The 22738-nt window shown below is 44.4% G+C and overlaps 1 protein-coding gene across 2 annotated transcripts; it reads right to left on the reverse strand.

Moving 5' to 3' along the window:
• Window positions 1-358: 358 nt before the first annotated feature.
• Window positions 359-20178, reverse strand: GTPBP1 (GTP binding protein 1). Of its 2 annotated transcripts, XM_082240215.1 has the most exons (13): window positions 19949-20178; window positions 18363-18474; window positions 16139-16319; window positions 14486-14834; window positions 11408-11531; window positions 9018-9132; window positions 7661-7805; window positions 7337-7519; window positions 5892-6027; window positions 5179-5357; window positions 3787-3987; window positions 2787-2828; window positions 359-2358 (listed from the first exon to the last, which is right to left on the reverse strand). In XM_082240215.1, exons 1-13 carry the CDS (start codon window positions 20171-20173, stop codon window positions 2266-2268), a joined length of 2085 nt encoding a protein of 694 aa, XP_082096341.1. In that variant the 5' UTR covers window positions 20174-20178; the 3' UTR covers window positions 359-2265. The 2 variants fall into 2 exon arrangements, with proteins under 2 accessions (XP_082096341.1, XP_082096342.1); XM_082240216.1 differs by lacking the exon at window positions 2787-2828 and having other exon boundaries at window positions 19949-20177.
• Window positions 20179-22738: the final 2560 nt, after the last annotated feature.

Consider the following 22738-nt stretch of genomic DNA (forward strand, 5'->3'; position numbering starts at 1 on the left):
GTGCTGTTCACCTGAATATTACACTGATAAACTACCTCCCTCCTTAAAGTTTTGTACTCTTGTCAATAATAGCAAAAAAAGAAAAAAGAAAGTAGGGGCTCATTTTGCATACAGTGAGCAAAATGACCCTTCTCTTGTGGTCAGCACTACTAACACCCCTGACTAGGCACAAAAACCAAGGTGTGTTCCTAGCCCAGGAGAGCAGCCAGCCCTGATCTCAAGGAGTAGCTTCAGCTTTGCATGATGCCTGCTTGAAAACATCTAAGCCTTCCCTCTGACACATGCAGATTCAGAGGTACCAACACAGTCACTGCTTCATTCCCTCTACAGTTGTAAGAACTGACAAACAACAAAGCCATTTAATTTTAAAACTTTAAACAAACCTTTCTTTTTATTATTATTATTATTATTACATCATGCCAGCCTCAGTAGTCTTTAAATGCTGGTCACAAAACAGAACACAGCACCATGTGGCTTTTTTTTTTAATAATGAAAACTTCAGCACTGCACATTCCTCTTTCAGAACTAAGGAATGAAAGGAGAAGAAAAAATAAAAAGGACACCACACCAAGGTCTCCACTTCCCTTGGAAATAGAAGGCCATGAGGTGGATGTCGCTACTGGGCGCCCAAGGCACCAAGTGATACAGGCTGCCGTCTTCCTTTAGCCACAGCACGCTCCATTCTCTCCCCAAGAGTGTTATTAATACTGTCACTGCTTAGGATGCTGCCCACAAAGTTTCAGGCAAGAAAGTAGACCATAAGCCATGCCTACCTACTCATCAGTGTTCACTCTTAGCTTCCGGGAAACTCCAGCCATTCAAAAATGTTAGGATGATGTTGCAGACAGCAATATGAGAGACATGGGGAGAGACTTTAAAAGCTACAAACCAGTGAACTACAAACCTGGTTTTTGTTTTTAAACAAAAACATGATGCCAGTTAAAAGTCAATTCAGAATAAGTGCCTCAAAAAGAAGCAGCAAATGTGTATCAAAGTTATAAAATCCTGAACATGTGTCCAAATTTAAAAGCACAGCTCAGAGCTGGCTCCAGTAAACCTCTTCCTGCTTTTACACAGTGAGTGTGTCTAAACCCACGACAGTTATGATTCTGAGGAGAGGCTGAAATGAGGGGTGCAAGCTGGCTTCTAGACACTAAGAGGCCCATGCCCACTTGCAGGCAGCAACACCCATTTCCCTAATGAGGAGAAATGAATTCTTGCATTACACAAATATGCAGGGAGAAGTCGCCCACTGACAGTGTCAGTTCTTGAGGAGGGGAAGGAAACACTGCCTTTAAAGAAACACTTGGATACCACGGGGAAGAAATGGGTGAGTCAGAAGAAGCCAACTTGCAATGTCTCTCCCTTTCCCCAATCTGACGTAGCTGGTTAGAAAACCAGATATGGCAGGATTCAGAATATGCAGGCACCCATGACTGACTGCAAGAAAAATAGTAGGTTTTGAACACAAGGCCCAAAAAGGATTGTGTGAAATCAATTTGTTGACTTTACACCAAAGCCACCAGTGCTTTTGTGGCCTGCTCCATCTCCTCCCACAAGTCTCGCTTTTAAAGTAAGCTTACAAGTGCATAATTATAAGATCTAGGATCTCATATCAATCCAGCTTTTGGGATGCTGCTGGAGTGTATGTGTGTGTGTTCCTTCATGTCGATTACCAATTGCAGGCATTGGTACTTTAAACTAAAGGAGGCCGCCCAGGGCTCACGCAGTTTAACTGGTGTGAAAGGGGGGGGGATTCCTACCTCTTCCGAACCAACTAGCATATTCATACTTGTATGAATGGGATTTCAGGAATTCTTGATTGCAGACCACAGACACAGGGTCAGTTTCAAAAATATATATATGACAGGGTGGGGAAGAGAAGAGGAGGCAGTTACTTTACTCTGTATACCTAGATCCTCCCGATTCTTCATCCGCACGCATACCACACACACAAACATCCACCATAATAAAAACTAATAAAAAATCATGACTAAGAGCTCACGATGTACAAAATGTTTGGGCGGGGGGGGGGGTAAAAAGGGAGAAGGCGGCAGCTGGTCAGTCCCACGTGTGCTTTTGTCACCTTCGTTAGCTTAAACTGTAAACCCTGCGTCCCCCCGGTGGCTCCTCTCCAGGAGGGGAGGAGGAGGAGGAGAAGTTCCACAGTAGCAGATCAGCTGGGATGGATTTTGGTTAGGCTGCTCTGGGTTTTGGGGTTGAAGAAGGGGAGGGTGCGAATTCCGCAGTGATTAAAAACGATGTTCAGCAGCCACCAGCAGGAGTCACAATAGCCCCTTGAGACTTCACTTTATGGCGCTGCCCTCCACGTCGGCGGCCACCTCCTCCAGTCTTCACCTGGGGGTAGATAAAAAGAGCGCTCAGGTAAGGGCAAGGTGGGGAAGGCAGGATCTGAACCTCTCAGCCCTAAACTGAACAAGAGGAGTGGGAATGGACAGTGTCAACCAACCGTATCCAGAAGTAAAAGGCAAGGGTAGGGAACCCGTGGTCCCCCAGATGTTTGACTCATGGCAAAGTATGCTGGAAGTTATAGTCCAACATCTGGAGTGCCACTGTCTCCCATCCCTGGGGGAAGGAAAGAAGTGAAGTTGTCTTTGTCCTTTCTGGTCCTATGAGCACCTTTGCAATAGGCCAGGCTTCTACCAAAGCAAGCAGGAATTCTAAAAGGAAAATTGTAAGACTTTGGAGGGGAGGGGGATGTCTTGCAAGGGTGGCCTTTTCTCCCCAAGGCAACCAAGTCAAAGCAACAGAGGATGCAGAAGTACCTTGCTGCCCTCTCGGTTGTGGGGCTCTTCATCCAGGGCAGGCTGAAGGAAAGCAGCAAGGAAAGAGAAGCATAGGTGAGCAGAAGGCAGCAGACATCCAAGATGTTGGACAAAGATCAGCAGAGGGGAGAGCAGTCCCTTACAAACTGCCACCAAGTGAGCACAGCAAGAGAGGAAACAAAGCACCAGTGATATAGACAGAGGCTATGACAAACTTTGCCCCCCCCCCCAGACAAACTTTGGAGAAGAGAGTACAGCAAGGGCACCAAGAAGCCACATTTACACCCAAGATGCAAAGCAAGAAAGCAGCTCAGATTCTTTCAGTCCGATTTTTAGAGGGCACCCTGTAACATATGTATAAAAGAGCATTTCTTTGCTACAATTATCGTAGCTGATGCTTGCAATTGCAGCATTTAAACCTCACCCTCCAGTTTCAGGAGTCTCAGAATAATGCCAACACACACTTAAAATACAGCAAAGTGAAAAACAAAAGAGCAAAGGAACTGAGACTAAGATTTCACTTCCGCAGAAAGAACTTCATTTCAAAGGTTCATCAGCCAGATGCCCCATGAAACAGCTCTGTCATTGTTCAAGGAGGTCCTTCGACAGCATGTGCACAACTGCGCAAGAGGTCCTTCTCTGAGCTCTACATATCCTTACCGCACACAGCAAAGACACGCACTAGGAAAGCCCAACCGATAAGCTGCAGAACAGCAGCAGGGCTCCAATGGGGAAAGTTAGCAATACAGTTATGGGCAAGCAGGGGCAACTGCCCAGGGCCTCACACCAGGTCAGGCCTGCTGTTTCTGCCCACTTGGCAAGGTTCTCACCATCCTCCCTTCCTAAAGCCACTTCACAGCCAGCCACTCACTAGTATTCAGGCACAGGACTAGGAGATAACAGGTGAAATCTGGCTCACCTTATGTTTACTACAAAAAGCTTAAGAAGCCATGAAAGATAACTTTGGAATAGGAGGGAGGGCACAGGCTGTTCTGCATACCTGAGGCTGTTGGGCACTCGAAGGTGCTGAGGGGGCTGCTCCCAGCGAAACCGCATCATCTGCCACTGTGGGACTCGCCGTCGCCATGCCAGCCTGGGCTCCCCCTTCCTCTCGCTTGGTCAGGGGCCCCTTTTTTGTGGACTGCATCTTGATCTGCTGAGGCTTGGAGTTCATTGGAGAGTTATTTGTGGTCTGGAGTAACTGCCAGTCGAAAGGATGGTAGAGGCAAAAAACAGAATTGTGCTTGTGTTGTTGCTTTCATTTTAAGCACAGAGTTGGTTTAAGCAAAGTTCACCTTTGACATTAAACAGGACTTCAATATGTGGAAAGAAAATGCTCTTCCCCAGGGAGGCTCACCTGGCACCTTCATTGCACATATTTAAGCGCTAAGGAAAACCATTCCTCTTATTCCGCTAATTAAACATTCTATGGCCTTTTGAACTGGTTTGTATGTATTGTTTTGTTTGTTACAATGTTGTGTATCTTTGTGTTTTTATATTGTGAATGGTGCACACAAACAGCAACACACCAAATCTCATTCACACCCGCACAGCTCTCTTTATCTCCCACTTCCCCTGCAGTGGGAAGGGAAGTGACAATTTCCTCTCTGTTCTTTAAGCACTTTTCTGTTTCATGTCTCTTATTACCTGCAGCAGGGCAGGTAGGTAAAGCAGAGGTGTGATAACAACATCTAAGCCTCGCTGGGCCATGTGCCAAGTCAGGATGAAAGTAGTCTCCTTTCATTATTATTTTTAACCCAGGTCATGCATGAAACCGCTTTCTGTCAACAACCAGGTCCCACAAAGTTCCCAAGATCTTTTAAAAAAAGTAATTTATAGAGATGGGAAGAAACAACTTGAATGCCAAGCAACTTGCCCTTCACCCAGAAAAGAAGCAAGGCCTTCACAGCACAGACTAGGTGGTCGGGCTGGCAGAAAAGTTTGGCAAGTATTAAAAAAACTTGGCCATTTGAGAAACATATGGTTTAAAGGGGGGAGCACAGATGAGCAATAATCCCCATTCAGTAAGGGAATACAGGAATTAGTGGAAGAGAAAGAAAGCTTGTTCTGTCTAGCAGGGTTATATGCAAGTCTGGGTTTAAGGTTGGGGTTTTTGTTGTTGTTTTTAAATCAACTAGCAATGCTCACTCCTATCCTAAAGACAGGGAAAAAGGAAAAGGAAAAGGAGAACAGAGCCACTAGTGCATATGACATGGTTTCAAGGAAGGTATGAAAATTCTGATAAACCAAGCAACTTCCCCATCATCATCTATCAAGAAGCTAGGGTTTTCAGTAACTAACTAGAGGGAAGGGAGGTGTCTGTAGTACTGTACCTATGGCATGCACAAACTTTGAGAACCTATGTCCTATTGTACCCCAAAAGCTCTATTACCTTGGTGATGGTACCCACAGCTTTGGTACGCCCTTCACGGAAAACCAGCCGCTGGTCTATGTGCAGGTACTCCGGGGTCTTGATGAAGCGGAAGTGCACGGTTGCCTTGTCTCCTGTGCGTAGACAGTCTTTGTCCATACTGAGGATAGTGGCTGTCTGGCGGATGCTGCCACAATGCACTGTGAACAGTAAGATTCTCACTGGCACTCAAGCTGCAACAAGCGGACAAATCTCAGTAGCACAGGATACCCTGAACTGCCACCAGCTATGCTGCTGCATGCAGATGCCGCTAAATTCACAGTACTGTATATTCAATTTCCAGCAGAGAGGCAACATCAGAAAATAATCTACGTACCTACCTCTAATCTGCTCAGCAAGCCAGCCCTACCACCATGCCTCATAACTTCTATAGGGAAGGCTACAGAGGCCAAGTGCAATTCTTCTATAGCTATCCACTGAACCCATAGCTCAAGTGGGATTTTGATGAAGGTGCAAGTCAAGCGCCCCTGGTGACAGATCCCATAAGAGCCTTCTATCACTTCCCAAATTTGATCCACAAGGAATTGCTTTCACTTTCAGCCATCCTCTTGTGGTTGCTGCTCCTCGTAAATTTGTTGGTATCAGAACTTAAATGACGCAACCACAAATTAATTCAATACCCAGGGCCAAGGCAGGAGGAGTGTGTAAGGCATACAAAAAAACCCTACACATACCCATCGCCTGATAACGTGGACTGATGGTGGTAGGATGATGCAGAACCAGAATCTCAGCTTCAAATTCCCAAGACGCTTGAGGATTTAATCGGGGAGACACCATCACCATGCCTTTCCGGATAGAGGAGCGCTTGATCTGGAAGTGCAACCATTTTAAAGCATAATTTAGTAATTAATTCACTTAGGCTGATTTTTTTGTAAAGAAGAAATCTATATATTTTCCTAGCATTTTACAGATGAAAGCCTAGATAAGACTATTTTGGGATGGAATGGTATGCCCATCCAGCTGAACATACTGCTGAGCATGAGTTTTACAAAGGTGTTGGGAGAAACATGAGAATGAAATACCGTATTTTTTGCACCATAACACTCACTTTTTTTCCTCCTAGAAAGTAAGGGGAAATGTCTGTGTGTGTTATGGAGGAAATGCCTACGGGTGGCATGCCTATGGATTTTCCTCCTCTAAAAACTATGTGCATGTTATGGTCGGGTGCATGTTATAGAGCGAAAAATACGGTAATTTCAAAAGAAAAAAACTTCAAGGGATGGTTTTGGTCAGCACAAAATTGCTATCCTTAAGGGATGTTATCAGATTTTCCTACACGCTGTCCTTCCTTCATCCCCTATGAGGACAAACTTCAGTCACAGACACTTATGTTGCCTAAATGATGCAGAAATTACAAATGTCCATCCTTCATGGATATAGAGAAGTTGGGATGCAATAGTGAAAGTATTCCTTTGGCTTTCTCTCTGCCAAACAAATGACTCACTTAAAAGCACAATGTCCACTGCTGCCTTTAGACAAGTTTAGTCCTAGCATGCCTTTGCAATATTAGACCCTGCAAATAAAACCTGCTCTCAGCTCCATATATTAAGCCTGAGAAGTTGCAATGCTAAAAACAATGACTAGGGAGAAAACCACATCTGAATGCAGGAGGACTTGGTACCATTGCCCAAGGATGAAGACAGATGTGATTAACAGCTGGATTTCATATGTCCCAAACATGAAGTGCCAGCCACCATATGTTTCTCCTCAGCAGTTCTGGGTGCAACAGGAAATCAACCAAGCACCTAACAGAACCCCATCTGATTGTCCGCTATCTCCTCCCACATTCTACCTTAAAACTGTGACGAAATGACACCATTAAGGCAGCTCAAAAACCAGCCCTAATATTCTCTTTCCCCACAACCCTATTTTATTTCCCATCTAGTCTGATGAAGATTTCTACAGAACTTAAAAGCTTGCATGTTATTTTATAGCATTAGGGATTGCCCTCATGTAGATTTTGGGACTTTTTCTTATGGCCCAACGCAACTAGCTTTACTTTTTGTGCAGTCTCAAAGTAAACATTCTCATAACTGCACTGGCAGTTTCCCAAAAAACCCTCATTTTCTCCCAGCAGAAAAGCAATGGAATACCCTTGGCCAATGAAGCCCACACTCACCTTCTTCAGAGCAAAGGAGGCAGTCTGTCCTCCTCGAACCTCTTTGACGGGCATGCGCTTGCGGTGGATGGACTTCACAGCAATGGGCAAGAAGTTACCCAGAGGGTCTGGGCCAAGCAGCAAGGTGTCATTTAACTTGATCAGGCCTCTTAGTGTTGTCCCAGACACCACTGTCCCTACACCCTGCATCAGGGAGAAGTGCAAAAGGCAAATGAATTAGTCACAATGGTAGAGCAACAGCAGAATCAAGCCAACATCCCCATTCCTTCCTCCTCGTGGAAAAAAATTAGACTGAAGTGAGACTCTCAGCACCACTCTCCTTACTGGAACAGAGTAAGTGTCATCTATCTGGAATTCTGCAGGTTCTTCTTCCCTGTAACTGGTCCTTGGAGACAGGAGATTGAGAAACATCTTAAGCAATTCCAGGTTCTCACCGGTGACATTGGAAATCTGGAATATTGGGCACATCCTAATTGGAACAGAGAGAAAGAGAGAGAGAGAATAAGAACATATGAGTTATAAGAACATATGAGTTATTTACAGTTCTAAGTTAGGTTGATCTTAATACTTGCAAGACATCACAGGTGCTGGTTGGCATGCTCAGTATCGGAAGGAAAATTCCCTACAGGAAAGTACTAGCTGTAGTACTCTTAACACTAGCGACATTCAGTTAAATAACTTTATATCTACTTCTGTTTTTTCTGGGATGGCAGCAAAAGTGCCCACTCAACTGGAGAGTCATCTTGCATGGTCAGCTTCCTTTTAGATCACACGCTCTAGTTAGATCAGATGTAATATTTACATTTTTAGCTCCTACAATTTTACTCTCTTTCCCTCTCTCATCAGCAGTTGGGACCAAGCCATTAAGAGAATGGTCCAGCAAACATGCCAACCATCATCAGTTGTCCAGGATATTTCAAGAAAAGGACAGACCTAACACAATGCTAGCTGCCAACCTCCTACAACTGTTCACTTCCTTCATTTATCCCAGCTTTCCAGTATGGCTTATCTTCTGATCCATACACATGGCATCCACATTTTGCGGCAGCGGCGGGGGAGGGTGTCTCATGCAATAGATCAGCAGCAGACTCCTGGCCAGACTTCTTGCAAGGCCATTCGCTTCAGCCTCTACACACAAGCAGGGCCGTTCATTTTCTGCTCCTAGCCATCACCCTCCATTCTCCTAAGTCCTCTGCTTGCTTTCATCCTTGCACCAACTGTGGATGCCAGAAATGGATTCAAAGCAACAGAGACAACTCCACATGGTTTCATTAGAATTTGACCTTGGCATTCCCCACTCACTGGCAAGAAAAACAAACTAATATATGTGGCAAAAAGAAAGATGATTCCTGAAGTTCCTGAAGTCGATTTTAACTCCAGTCGACCATTTCTACCATCCATCTTCACCTCTTCGCATGCATTTCTTGCCCAGAAACCTGGATAAACTGTTTTGAACCTGCCCAACAGAGCTAAAGGCGCAGATCCCACCAATTCAGGATCCTTGCTATTTAAGCTTGTAAACATATTCCACATCTCTGTTACAAATTCCTTATACTGCAACTAGAAAAGACCTGTTTGTGCTCCCAACCAATTATCATCCCAGAAGAGTCTTGGGGTCAAAGTTCAAAGCCCATGTTCTAAGGAGACAAAGAGTGGTCCACTTTGTTTTCATTTCTGTCACCTTTCTGAGCTGAAGTTGGAGGCAGTAACGATGACATCATCTTTGCTCTGGACCAGGACAGGGATCTTTCTGCATCCTGGGGACTTCAGAAGTCGTTGCAACAGCTTCAGGGTTTCTTGATGAATAAAATGGAGAGGATTAGATCAATATGCCCTTTCTTGCATTCAACTTTAGTGCCTTAGTTTATTTACTTAATTTTAAGACCTTCTAAAAAACGGACCTTATTACAGTGGTACCTCTGGTTACGAACGGGATCCGTTCCGGAGGCCTGGCTGTATCCCGAAAATTTCGTAACCGGAGGACCGCTTCTGTGCATGCATGCAGCGACGCAAAGCGCTTCTGCGCAAAGAGTGCTTCTGCGCACACGCAAGTGCCAAACCCACTTCCGGGTTTGCTGCGTTCGCAGCCTGAAAATTACGTTACCTGAAGTTAACGTAACCCGAGGGTCCACTGTATGTCCTCATATGTAAAACCACAGAATTCAGAGAGGGTGTACTTTCTTTGCCCCAAGTTTGTATGTATGTGTGAGCAAGCTGGGATATCGTTACAGATTTTAAATTTAAAAGGAAAGCTATTTAAGTATCAATAACATATAAGAGAACATGCAGGAGTATTTGACACAAAAGGGTTAGTGAAATTGGGCTTTAGAGGTTGTATTATGGGGCTTCTTGTGCCCTTAACAGATCTTTTCTCTGTCCATGTCTGGATGTTGACCACACTGACAAACCTTCCCCAGTCTGACACCTCCAGATTTCTGGATTACCACCCCCCCCCCATTATGGACCATTGGCCATATCAACCAAGGATGATGGGAGCCATAGTAAATGCATATGGTGGGCACCAGGATATTGATCTGAAAAACAAGCCAGCTATTACAGCTAGTATGTATTGAATTTCCACCGCTATTCTAATTGTAGAAGTTGTCAAGCTAAGCCTCAGAGCGAGAAATAAGTTCAGTATTGCTACTAAGAAGCTATCAAAACATTACATACAATCCAGAAATTTGCATAGGCTTTTCTGTACTACACATCCTGTTTCAGTTTCAGGAAGCCTGCAGGGAAACCATGGAATCTTATGACTGGAAGGCTATCGTTTTCACAAGAAAAACTAGGATGTGTTTTTTGCTTGAGAATTGGTGGTTTCATTTTGTTTGTTTACAAAGCTAGCAGTGCTACCAGAGATTTGAAAAGATGTCCAATTCTAGCCAAACCCTTGTCTCAAAATTTGCCCCTGGCGGTGGATTCCATGTCTAATTGCATGTTGTGCTAGATGCTCCTCTAAGACAAGAGTTTGTCTTTGCCAGAATAAACCGATTTCCTCACAAATGCTTACTGTTATGATGAGGAGTGAAAATCAAGATGTGCACATGAAAGATGGGTGCCAAGATGTATGCAACATCACGTACACATTTTAAAAGCGCCCACTTTGAAGCATCCCGAATGCTAGGTCCACCTGACCAATTCTCAAATTTCCATTTTCTACCACAGTGCTAGCTGCACATTGCAGAGGTTCCTCGGTCATCTTATGCAGCAAGTAACAGAAAAGCCAATAACTGCAGTACCAGAAAAACAGGGGTCTCTTGAACAGGAGCCCGCACATTTTGAATGAGCTTGGTAGCAAACCATTTGCTCTCTCGCTTTCCACTGTGTAGTCCCAAAATGCATTCCTTTTCTATCTGATGCCCAGCATCTGCCACTAGTGATCATCTTTGTGGACCTCTTTTTTTGGAAGTGCATAATTACATACAAGGGAAAAGGCAAAAATATTTCCTAAGCACTCATTTTGGTTGCATAGTTTATGGCTATTGGTGACAATAGCTAAACGGTTTCTCAGTGTTCAGGGATATCGTGTAACTGAACATCAGTTGCGGGAGGAGAAACAGCAGGAAAGAGTTGCTGCTTTTCTTTCAGGAAGCACCGTGTTGGGCCCTGTGGGGAACAGGCTACACTAGTTGGTTCTTTCATGACCCTAAGAACCAGGAAGTGAACAGATGCAAAAAGTCTAACTCTCAGCTGCCTTCTCTTTCCCATAATCTTATTTACAGCAGTTGGGGAAGAACACAAGCCAAAACATTGCTTTTGAGCAGCTTCACTGTTGCAAAACAATTGTTTTAGAACTGCTGATATGACAGTTTTAAGAGACCAGCTACAGAGAGAAAAAAATTGTACGTCAAATAAGTCTCAACGAGTAAGAAGCAATGAAGGCCAGGAATTGGAGATGGCTAGAAAGAAGAGTTTGCTTAAACGACTCCTTAGTAGAGTCTGAAGACACACTACCAAAACAGATGGCAAACACTTCACAGGAGAGAAGCTGTTTGCGCCATCTTCAGTTTATTTTGTTTATATACCACCCTTCACCCCACAATCACAGGGCAGTCTACAGGCAAATACCTTGGAGAATGTTGGCAGGACACATGTCAATCTTGGTCACCACCACAAAGACTGGGACGTTGAGCGCCAATGCAAGGCCCAGGTGCTCCTTGGTCATCCCGACAATTCCTGCATTGCTGCCAACCTGTATCAAGGAAAAGCACAATGAAGTGGGGAGTGGGGGAGGCAGGCAGAAATTTAAGTCTCTGTCTAGATATACGGCTGCGACTTTGCTGGGCAGCGTAATGCAGATACGCCACAAGAGAAAGGCAAGAGGTCAATTTTTAATAAATTATGAGAGCAATGGTTCTATCCAATACTGTTGTCCCACTAGCGCAACAGACTTCTATTTGGGCAACGGAGCTTCTCTTTCCTCTCCTCCCAATACAGCCCCCTTGTACAGCTTCAAAACCTGCTCCAGACGGTTGCAGGAGTTCTGCTCACACAGCATTGGACAGAAACCCAGTGCTCTTACAATATAGTAAGAGCTAATTCAGACATTAGCACTTGCCACTCTTGGAATAACGTTTCTGGTATGTTCCATGGTGTGCAAAGTAAACCAGAAAGGCTTATTTCCTGCTGCTTCACCAGGATAATGTCAAGAACAGATGGAAGAGGAATCCTGGGTCCTATTCCCAGAATCCTCTCAGGAAAAGCCACGGTGGAATAGGCTATCAACTAAACTTTTCCCAGTTCATGCCAATCACAAAATCACTTTAAAAAAACCATTGCATTTGCAGGTGACATTGTGTCAGAGCTAGCCTTCTTGTGGGTGCATGCCCACTACCTCCTTCTCCTGGCATTGCCAAGAATGGCTAGTATAGTCTGCTCCAAAATAAGTGTCATAACTAGAACTCTACTTCTCTGTTTTCATGTAGGGAAGCCAGTGACACTGCTCCGGTGATGTTCCCAGCCTCCCTGGCTTATGAAGTCAGGGACTAGCATTGGGGCCAAGCACTCCTCCCTAACTCTTCTTCCTCACATCACATGCCAGCTTCACCACAAAGCTCCTGGCTTGTATCAAGCCAGAATTCTCAATTACAGCCAACCCCCGATTTGTGTGGGGGGGGGGGTTTATGTTCCAGGTCATTGCAAGCTTGCATGAAATCACATGCAATGGAAACGCCCTGCTCCCCCCCCTCCCATTTTGATGACATCTTTCCTGGTAACTCCTAGGGCTGGTGCTGTGTGCATGTGCACGGTCACACACATATAGGTCGTGCCTAAAATGGGTGTTCCCTGTACCCCAAACTGGGGAACTCTAGTTTAATGCCAATTAACAAAACTGGAAAATAATCTAGCATCACAATCTAGAGATAGGAAACCTGTGACCTTCCAGACACTCTTGAACTCCAACTCTCATCATCACCACTGGTGATGTTAAATTCTCGAGAATAATCTTTTGGAGAATATTCTCGAGAATATTCTTGATTAATGAAAATATTGTACCATTGAATGGCATTGCAAAACCCAGTTACTGGCACTGAATAAAAATATAGAAAAGTCAGCTGTTTAAATCAAGGCCACCTCACATGGTGTCACACATAATTGTATAGGCCTAGGTACTTTTAAGTGTAGAAAGCATTAAAACTACTTTCTGTAAAAAAAAATTTAAAAATCACACTTATGGCCAAGGGTGTAGAATTGCTAAGAATAAGGTCACACCAAAATAGAAAAAAGGCTACTACAAATAGTTGAAATCCAAATGTTCATAAAATTAAATGAATAGCATTTTTAAAACTAAAAAAAAAAAAAGGTTTTCTGTAGCTCACATTTCAGAACTGCCAATGGTGAATGACACAATGCCCAGTAATGTAACTGGATCAAAAAAATCATTATTCATTATTTACACTGGCAATATCACAGCTTGACTTATTATTTACTAGATTTTTTTAATGTGGGTTGTAAAACTGGTTCTTACCTTAGAATTTACAGTTCATGGGAAATATTCTCCAGAGAATTTTCTAGCAGAGAATATTGTCAAAAATATTCTCATTCTTGAGAATATTCTCACCTCACCTCACCTCACTAATCACCACCCACCAACCTTGCTGGCTGGGGCGAATGGACTTGGGAATCTAACAACATCTGGAGGGCCACAGGTTTTCCTTTTCTTGACATATACCATGGTTGATGAACCTGGGAACAATGTCCCAACTGGGCCACTATCTCAGAGTGTATCAGCTACCCCTTAATGTCATTCTGCAAGCATGTCATCAAGTGGCAGGCTGTGGCTCTTATTGATAAGAAAGGTTGATATGGGATACTGACCCACGAACAGAAAACTAAGCTAAAGAATTTCTATACCACTTCATCTCCTCACAGGGAAGCACCTGTCTGCAGTTTAGACTACCGTACTTGCCAATAAATCTGAGAATTCTTTATGTGACTGAAGCACACATACTCCAAAACCAACACAGGAATGTGCCACAGTGGGAGGAATAGTTTGCCTCTCATGGTTGCGGAAATAAATCCACTGATACAGATAGAACCTGAGACAAGTTGTGTTAAGCCACTATGGCAGAATTAGGTGTCCTTACAGTGCAGAAAAAATCTTTGTTGTTGCTGCTGCTGCTGGGAGAGTGGGGGAGACCAGCAAGGACAAATGTCAAATTAAGTTCTGGAAATAGGTACTGAACCTTGAATGCTTTGCACACATGACAATATCTTTGACACCCTGACACATGGGCAGGGGGCACTTCAGAAAGAACTTTTCTGAACTTCATGGTGTTTTTGCTTAGAGCATTTACTTATGTAGAAGCTTGCACCCGTATCTGATGAATGAGCATGAATGGAGAACTCAGTTCAATCCTTAACATAGGCCATAAATCACTGAACCGCAAGAAACAGTCCTCCAAGCAGTTTGTTCCCAACCTTGAAGCCTCCAACATTCTATGGTAGGAAATCACCACTTACTGAGAGTGACATGGCCCACGGCTCCAACTAATTTTTGAGCTCCTGTTCACAATAACAGTGAGAATTCTAGCCTATATTGTTTTCATTAATTCCTTAACTCTCCAACAAAAAAGATGGGAAAGTGCTGTGGATGTTAAGAGCCCCTTGCTGCCACTGACATCCCACCACCATGGCACAGCTTACCATTAGCATGCAGAAGTCAGGTAGGTGCCCAGTCATGCCAAAGACTGTAGTCTTCAGGTACTTCTCGTGCCCAGCCAGATCAATGAAGGTTATGACCTTTGTTGACTTCTCACAAATCTTAGTCCACTCCAGACTTCCACCGTGGCTATCGGGCTTGTTCACTACATTGCCCTCACTGTCAAAGCCCAATATGTCATTGCCCACGCTGCTAGTACGGCCCGATTCAATCTCGTGCTTGTGGCGGAAAAGCTTTTGCCGGGCAAAGCCACGTCCATTGTCCAGCTCACCATGGGTGAGGACACCCAGCAGCGTGCTCTTCCCTGCGTCCACATTGCCAACCACAGCTACCCTGTAGGAAGGCAAAAGGAAGCCATCAGAATGTCATCGGTCATGTGCAAACTCTGAAATAAACCCTTTATTATTATTTTTTGCCAATTAAATTTTTATTGATTTTCAGTACACATACATACACTCATAAATTACACATATAAAGGTTACATATTTAACTTAGGCTCTATCATGCCTCTGACTTCCCTCCATTTCTTTGGTAAGTATCAAATAAAGTTCTAATATCATGTACTCTATATATCTTATTATCAACTACACACTGTAAGAGTTATTCCAACCCTTCAAAGATTTACAATTGTTTCTTATATACATCAAATATTTACTCCAATTTTCTTGAAACTTCTGCTCGTCCTGATCTCTTAATTTTCCTGATAGTCTGGCCAGTTCTGCATAGTCCATCATTTTAACCTGCCAGTCCATTATATTCGGTATTACTCTATGTCTGTTTTCCAATTCTGAGCTAACATATTTCTGGCTGCTGTCATGGCATATAAAAAGAGGTTTTTATCTTTTTTTCCAATTTCCTTTCCAATCAATCCCAGTAGAAAAGCTTCAGGTCTTTTTGGGAAAGTATATTTAAAGATTTTTTTAAGTTCGTTATAGATTAGTTCCCAAAAGCCCTTCACTTTACTACAGGTCCACCACATATGGTAGAGGTCACCCTCTACCTCTCCACACTTCCAACATTTCTTATTTTTTGTTCTATACATCCTTGCTAGCTTTACCAGCGTTAGATGCCATCTGTAGATCATTTCCCACAAATTCTCTTTTAAAGCAGTACAAGCCGTAAATTTCATGTTTACATTCCATAGTTCTTGCCACGCATCAAAATCGATATTATGGCCGAAATCAATAAACCCTTTAAAAATGAGTAAAAGACAGGACCTATGGGGTTTCATAGAATAGAATTGTAGAGCTGGAAGGGACCCTGAGGGTCATCTAGTCCAACCCCCTGCAATGCAGGAATAGGAAGCTGTCCCGTACAAGGATCAAACTTGCCACCTTGACATTATAAGCACCATGCTCTAACCAACTAAAGTATCCAGGCTTACACATAGCACAAAGAGAGCAAAAACCTACAACAGCAATCCTTTCATTCAGATACTGCTTGATCAGCCAAGTATGTGCGCAAGATCCTAACCACTGGCTTGTATACAAAGCACAGAGGAAAGGAAAGTTAATTAGTAAGGAGAGGCAGAGTCACTCCCATAGCCAAACCAGAGTTTCCAGCTTCTCACCACTACGTGTACAGATTACAGGAGTGAGCTTCATGCTGACGAACACTCCTTCTACCTATCTCCTTACCTGACCTCCAGGAAATCGTTGTCACCCACCCGCTTCCGCACCAGGTAGTCACGCACTTTGCCTCCTGCCTCTTGGTGCTCCCGCAAGAGGATCACATCTGCATCTATTTGCTCAGCCATGCTCTTCACAGTGGCGTAGGATGCTTCCATATCTGCATCACTGAGCCCGTACTCAGTCCCATCTAATGTAGGCATGGAGAAGAAATGAGGAACAGCTGCTTCAAATTTTTGCCAAACCAGGAGTTTCTTTGTCATTAATGTAACCTCACCAGGGTCTTGCCACAGATGGGCCAGGCAAGGAAATGAAGAATCCATTTTAAATTCAAATGCTTATGCAATGCAATGCATTTAACTGTTCATTTAGCCCTATTTCTCCAGGCTAAACAGCGTCCATCTCAAAAGTTTGGAAGGAAAGGTGGGATGTACGAGAGTCAATTGTGCTACCCTCTTCAAAACCTTGGATCCATTAGTTGAAGACACAGCAAGAATGTCATTACCTAATCCCACACCCTACTCTAGAGGTAGCCAAGATGCCCTCCAGATGTTTTAACCTTTAAAGCCCTATACGGCCTAGGACCCTCGTACCTACGGGACCGCCTCTCCTGGTATGTCCCACAGAGAAATTTACGGTCTGCAAATAAAAACACCCTAAAGATCCCAGGCCTCAGAGAGGTTAGGCTGGCCTCAACTAGAGCCAGGGCCTTCTCGGCCGCGGCTCCAATCTGGTGGAACGCTCTGTCACAAGAGACTAGGGCCCTGCAGGACCTGACATCCTTCCGCAGGGCCTGCAAGACAGAGCTGTTCCACCAGGCCTTTTGTCAGGGCGCAGCCTGACCCCCTCCTCTGGCAATCTGCACAAAACTTTGCTTGATGGTTGCCATTAATTTGATTTTAATTTGATTAATTAATTTTATAATGAATGTTTTACAATGTTGAACCATTTGATTGTTGTTAGCCGCCCTGAGCCCAGCCTCGGCTGGGGAGGGCGGGATATAAATAAAAATTTATTATTATTATTATTATTATTATTATTATTATTGGACCACTGTTGCCATCAGACTCGGCCACCATAGCCAATGGTCAGGGATGATGGGAGCTGTAGTTCACAAGGTGTGGTTGACTCCTCCTACCCTAACCCATTAAATGCTGATAACAGTTGAGGAAACTTATGCTGGTGCAAATCTAACATTTGCTACACTTACCCCCTCCCCCCACCCGTTTCTTTGAAGACTGAGCAGACTGACATCACCTGAGCCAAGAACACCAATGCCAAAACCACCAGTCACTTCAAAGGCAGCAAACACCCTTTAATCTTTTACATTGGGTGGTGGGAGCAGAGAAAAGTAAATATGTAGCACTACCAAAAAAACCAAAACCCCAATTAGAGGGAAAACATTAACTGCCCTAAACATTTTCAACTTGCTTTACGGAAAAAACCCATGACTGCATGCAATGCTAAGCTAAACCAGGGATTAGCAACAACAACCAAACACGCAGCTACCCAGAGTGAAAACCGTGGCGGCTTTGCTCCTCCACTGGTCCTGCTGCTGTTTCACTACTCAGAGCCAAACCATTGGCCTTAGTGTTACATGCAAACCCAAGCTTGAGGTTTTCCTCGCTCTCAACAAATGGTGAACTTATTGTAACCAAGATTTGCTCTTGGTTTACCATTCACAGTTTGTTTGGGGAAAACAAACAATTCACTAGCTGCTAGAATTATGCTCAGATCATTCATGGTTGAATTTAGCCATAACTGTACTGAGTCCACCCTGGGATTGTGAGAATAGTACACATCAGCAGCGCACAGTAACAAAGGGATCTCTGTGCCAGCCTCTCTGGGAAAGTGGTGCTCTTGAGCATATGGTTTGGAACAGATCATTCAAATTATGGTTTAATAGCAGACAAGCTAAAACACATCCCTTCTTTACCCCACATGTCATTTGCATGGGATATACTTATTCAAAACGCAGGTCAGAATTGTTTACTGAAAGCAAATAGTTACTACTAGGCATATGTGGCCAACATGCAACACAGCATTAGCTGCATGTAGGAATAATCCAATGAAATTATTTGTGTTATGGAAGAAAGGCTTTTAACACTTGAGATCTAATATACTAACTGTCCCATCCCACAAACACGATACTTCAAGCAATAGCTGTTTCTGCTGAAACCACTATAGCATCTTTAGCTTGGCTTGTGGTATTGAAGGAGGAAACCATGCTCACCTGATCCTTGTCCAATGACATAGATGGTCTCCCCACATCCTTCATCCATCCTCTCCCACATCTGCCGCAGCAAGCTATCATACTGCTCTGATGTTGGGCTCACCATTACTAGCTGAAAATAAACCAGGTATCTGTGTTAAACATGCTGATATGGGGGAGAGGGCCAAAATCACTGGCACTAACTAGTAGATGATTTTCTCTCAAATTGTTTATGAACTGTTTTTCAAAGAGTTCATAATTATGAGACTCAGCTTATACTCAAAAGATATGCAATGTAGTCCTTTGGGGGGGGGGGGTTATGACAGAGGAAATAAAAAAGGGTTGACACCAAGGAGCCACAAAGTATAAAGGGAAATTCAGAAAGCTTAGCAAAAGCAGTGTGAAGAAGACTGAAGTGTATATGTGTATGTATGTATGTATATGTGTGTGTGTGTATAATATATATGTGTGTGTGTGTGTGTGTGTTCATTTTAAAAACACTGTCGATCAAACAAATCCTTAGTAACGTAAAAAATATTATGCTGCTTTGTGGTGGCTTAAAACAAAAAATAAACTCAAGGTACTCCTAGTTTATTCATGAGTTAGATCACATGAAAAGCCACTCCACTTTTCCCTATGACTTCCATTTACCCACAACTGCAGAGGTCACACAAAAAATGTAAAGCACAACAGCCCCAGCTGTCTGAACTTACAAAATGGCCCATCATCACTTTTCATAGATACTCTGCTCTGAGATTTTGTCCCTTTTGAGCACATCACATGATGCCCATCCAGCAGGTTAACTAAAAGCCATGCAGGTATCGCTGCCCATTGTTTTGTTTAAACATCGCCCCTTATTGCACTTTAGGGTAGTACTACAAAACATAAAGGCTATCCCTTTACCTTTACCTTTACCCGCAGCACCTGTTTAACAATTTCAACTTTAACGTTTTTTTTAAAAAGCAATGCCCTAAAAAGATAAGCGAGAAGGGCTGTATTAACACAGCACGAGGGTGTTGTTGTTGTTAAGGAAACTACAAACGGGGAAACAACAACTTCAGCTGAAACCCTACCTACGCTTAAACCGGGAGTAAGCTTCGCGGAAATGAATGGAACTTATTTCTGAGCAGGCATTATTTACAGGGCTGGGCTGCAATCCTAAACGTGCCTAAACGTGGGGTAAGTCCCACTGAAAACGGAGGGCCTTACTTGCGAGTAAGCCTGTTTACGGCCCCTTCTCGTCCCCGTCTGAATCCATTCTCGCGTGCCACGTACACCAGCCCGTACCCTTGAAGCTGCCGCCGTCGCCCCTTGGCGACACTCTCGCCCTCCTTGTGCCTCAGGACTCGCAGGGGGGTAGCCGGCCTCTCGCCGCCTCAGGAGGGAGCGTCGGCAAGGGGCCCGGGGTACCCGCTCCGCGCTCCTCAAAGGGGGCTGGACGAAGTGCCCGGAAGGACAAGGGGAGGCACCGCCGCCAGACCGAACGGAGAGAGAGGGAAGTGCCGGAGCTGCCTCCGGGCGCGTGAGGGGGACCGGAGGCGCCAGGTACCGGGGCCTGGGCTGGCGGGGCCCTGGGTCTCCGCTGCCCCGCCGGCCGCCGGGCCTACCTTGCTGGTGAGGTCGAGCTCCGGCTCCCCGTTGAGCACCTCGCCGTCCTCGCTGCAGTCCGATTCCGCGACGCCGCGGTGGAACCTGGAAGAGGCCGCCACTGCCCCGCCGTGAGAGGCGGGCTCCGGGGCGAACATCGAGGCCGGCACCGGCGAGCCCCCCATCGGGGAGCGACTGCGCTCCGTCGCCATCTTGGCAGCCCCGGCCTCCTTCTCCGGCCTCATTAGCATAGGCCCCGCCCACCCCTCGCGTCGACCGAGCCGGAGGAGCCCGCCGAGCTCCGCCTCCCGAACGGGCCTGCTTAATAATTTAGTACCCTGTTGACCAATCGGAGAGCAGCACTGTTAATACAGTAATTGCTGTATTGCTATGACAACCCGCAGCTAGAGCTTATTAATATGGATGAGCCATATGCCTCCTTCGAAGACCCTTTTTGCGGTTCCTCTGGTTCAGAAAATAAAAGCAGCGGCAGCAGCGCTACCGGGATTTTTATTTATCTCTATTCTGGAAACTCCGGGTGGGAGCGGGGCGGTGTTGTATTTCTACCTGCTCGCGGCCAATGGGAAGGGAGAATGCATGATAAACAAAGTTCCTCGCCAATCGTGGCAAATATTTAAGTAATAGGCGGGATTGGAGCCTCCGCCAATCAGAGAGCAAGATTACGGCCAAGGTGAGTAGGTGAGAAAAGAAGGCGGGAATGTGATCGTGGCGGCCAATAAGAAGGAGTGTACATATGCCAAAGCCAATCAAATACCCCAACCCATTTTGTGATTGAATGGGGGATTGCCTCTATTTACTTCTGTCTCTGAGACAGATTGTCTCGCCCGGGATAATCCCTGGCAAAAGCTGATGAAACGGGGTTGAAATAAATCGCTTTGAGCGGTGATAATCTTATGCAATCGAGCAATCATACTTGCGTTCCGTGACTTTCGCCCAAGGCCAATAACGTTTTATTTCCTTGTTTTTCAGCCTCATTTTGAGAGCGAGGAGGTGGCACTGAAACGTGTCTGGACTAATCTCCAAATGCTCAAAGGCTTCGTGTAAATCGGTGAAGCCTCACTCAGCCCAAGCGCTTTTGTTTTGGCACTGGTATTCCTGGTTTCGCATTTCTTATCCATTAGGAATAAACTGAACGGCCCCCACGGACTTCAGTGTTTTGAGAAGCCAGCAAACAAGCAATAATAATAATGCTACTGCTATTGTTATTACCTGTTCTTCACCAGCAGGTCCCAGGCCAGGTTAGGACAATCTAAAGTTCAAATTTAAAAATCACTTAAAATACATGACATTTGTAGAAAAAATGTGTGCCTTTCTTAAAACACATCTTAGAAGGCTGACCTGTACAAGCACTCAAAGACTAAATTTCTTTTGAGGGTTTTTTTATCTAGTTATTTTAAGTTTCTTTAGATGGGCAAATATTTTATATTGATGTTCCATCTAGTCTGCACCTTTAGGAAAAGTAAGAAAGCTTTTTGGTATTTTAAAGATTAACATGTTTTGTAGCATAAGCTTTCCTGGGCCTGTAGGATGTGCCAATAAGCAAGGTGGAAGAATCACCTATCTTCTCAAAATACAAAATTCTTCCACACAAAAATTCCCATACTGTACTATGTAGACATGTATATATCTGGAATACATAAGGAAGAGAGGGAAATGCTGTATCTTTGTAGCATGAAGTCACAATATTTCAAGCACTGCAAGAGAGCTGTGTGTTACTGTACTATTCAGCACTCAATAATGAAATTCAATCCAGTCAGTTGTCGAAATCTGACAATTAGTGGCCAGTTCTTAATAAAAAGAGCAAGGTAAAATTAATGATATTGAGAATACTAGGACTTTTCTTCTCACTGATGACATGAGGAAATACAATAAATCACAGGTCAAAGTGGTGACTGCTCAGTTGCATAGGATTACAACAGTTGAGAATTATTGTGTTTCACACTTGTGTAATAAGCATTGTCTAAGGATTGACCCGCGGGACGCGGGTGGCGCTGTGGGTAAAACCTCAGCGCCTAGGACTTGCCGATTGCATGGTCGGTGGTTCGAATCCCCGCGGTGGGGTGAGCTCCCGTCGTTCGGTCCCAGCTCCTGCCCACCTAGCAGTTCAAAAGCACCATTAAGTGCAAGTAGATAAATAGGTACCGCTTTATAGCGGGAAGGTAAACGGCGTTTCCGTGTGCTGCTCTGGTGCCGGTCGCCGGAGCAGCTTCGTCACGCTGGCCAGATGACCGGGGAAGTGTCTGCGGACCGCGCTGGCTCCCGGCTTCTAGAGTGAGATGAGCGCACAACCCTAGAGTCTGTCAAGACTGGCCCGTACGGGCAGGGGTACCTTTACCTTTAAGGATTGACCCAGACCCAGACTTTTAAATCTCAGTGTGAGAGAATAGAGGAAAGCCCCATTCATTTATACAGTACACACAATATAAAGCTATAGGGAGCTGAGGGCCACTTATTTCCATGGGTGAAAAAAATCTCAGAAAATATTAAAAGTATTGATGAAGACTTGGATTTTCATGACATTTGTAATGGCTGAATTTACCAGCTTTTAGCCTACCTGTACTCTGTCTCTTGTATGATATTAATTTGGTTGATGAGTTATCCTGTGGAATGATGATTGAATTGCCTATGTTAGCTGTTGAATTTGTTCCCATTTTGCATTGGTAAGGACAGATGTGACTGACAGATGGAAGTGGAAAGATATTGGCCAGGCAACAGATAGCCCTGTCGTTTTATATGCTGTTTAACATTATAGTGGAATGATCTGGAGTCTCAAGACTGTGCTGCCATCA

This window comes from Podarcis vaucheri, assembly GCF_965113315.1.
Source record: "Podarcis vaucheri genome assembly, chromosome: 10".
Taxonomy (NCBI): Eukaryota; Metazoa; Chordata; class Lepidosauria; order Squamata; family Lacertidae; genus Podarcis; species Podarcis vaucheri.

What these genes read in the sequence shown, in the direction of transcription:
- GTPBP1 (XM_082240215.1), bottom strand. Translation starts at nt 20,173, where the DNA reads ATGAGGCCGGAGAAGGAGGCCGGGGCTGCCAAGATGGCGACGGAGCGC. An exon ending in AACGATTTCCTGGAGGTCAG is followed by an intron (nt 14,835 to 16,138) that starts GTAAGGAGATAG and finishes GCCTTCCTACAG; the next exon opens with GGTAGCTGTGGTTGGCAATG. An exon ending in CCTCCTTTGCTCTGAAGAAG is followed by an intron (nt 6,028 to 7,336) that starts GTGAGTGTGGGC and finishes TTGCACTTCCAG; the next exon opens with ATCAAGCGCTCCTCTATCCG.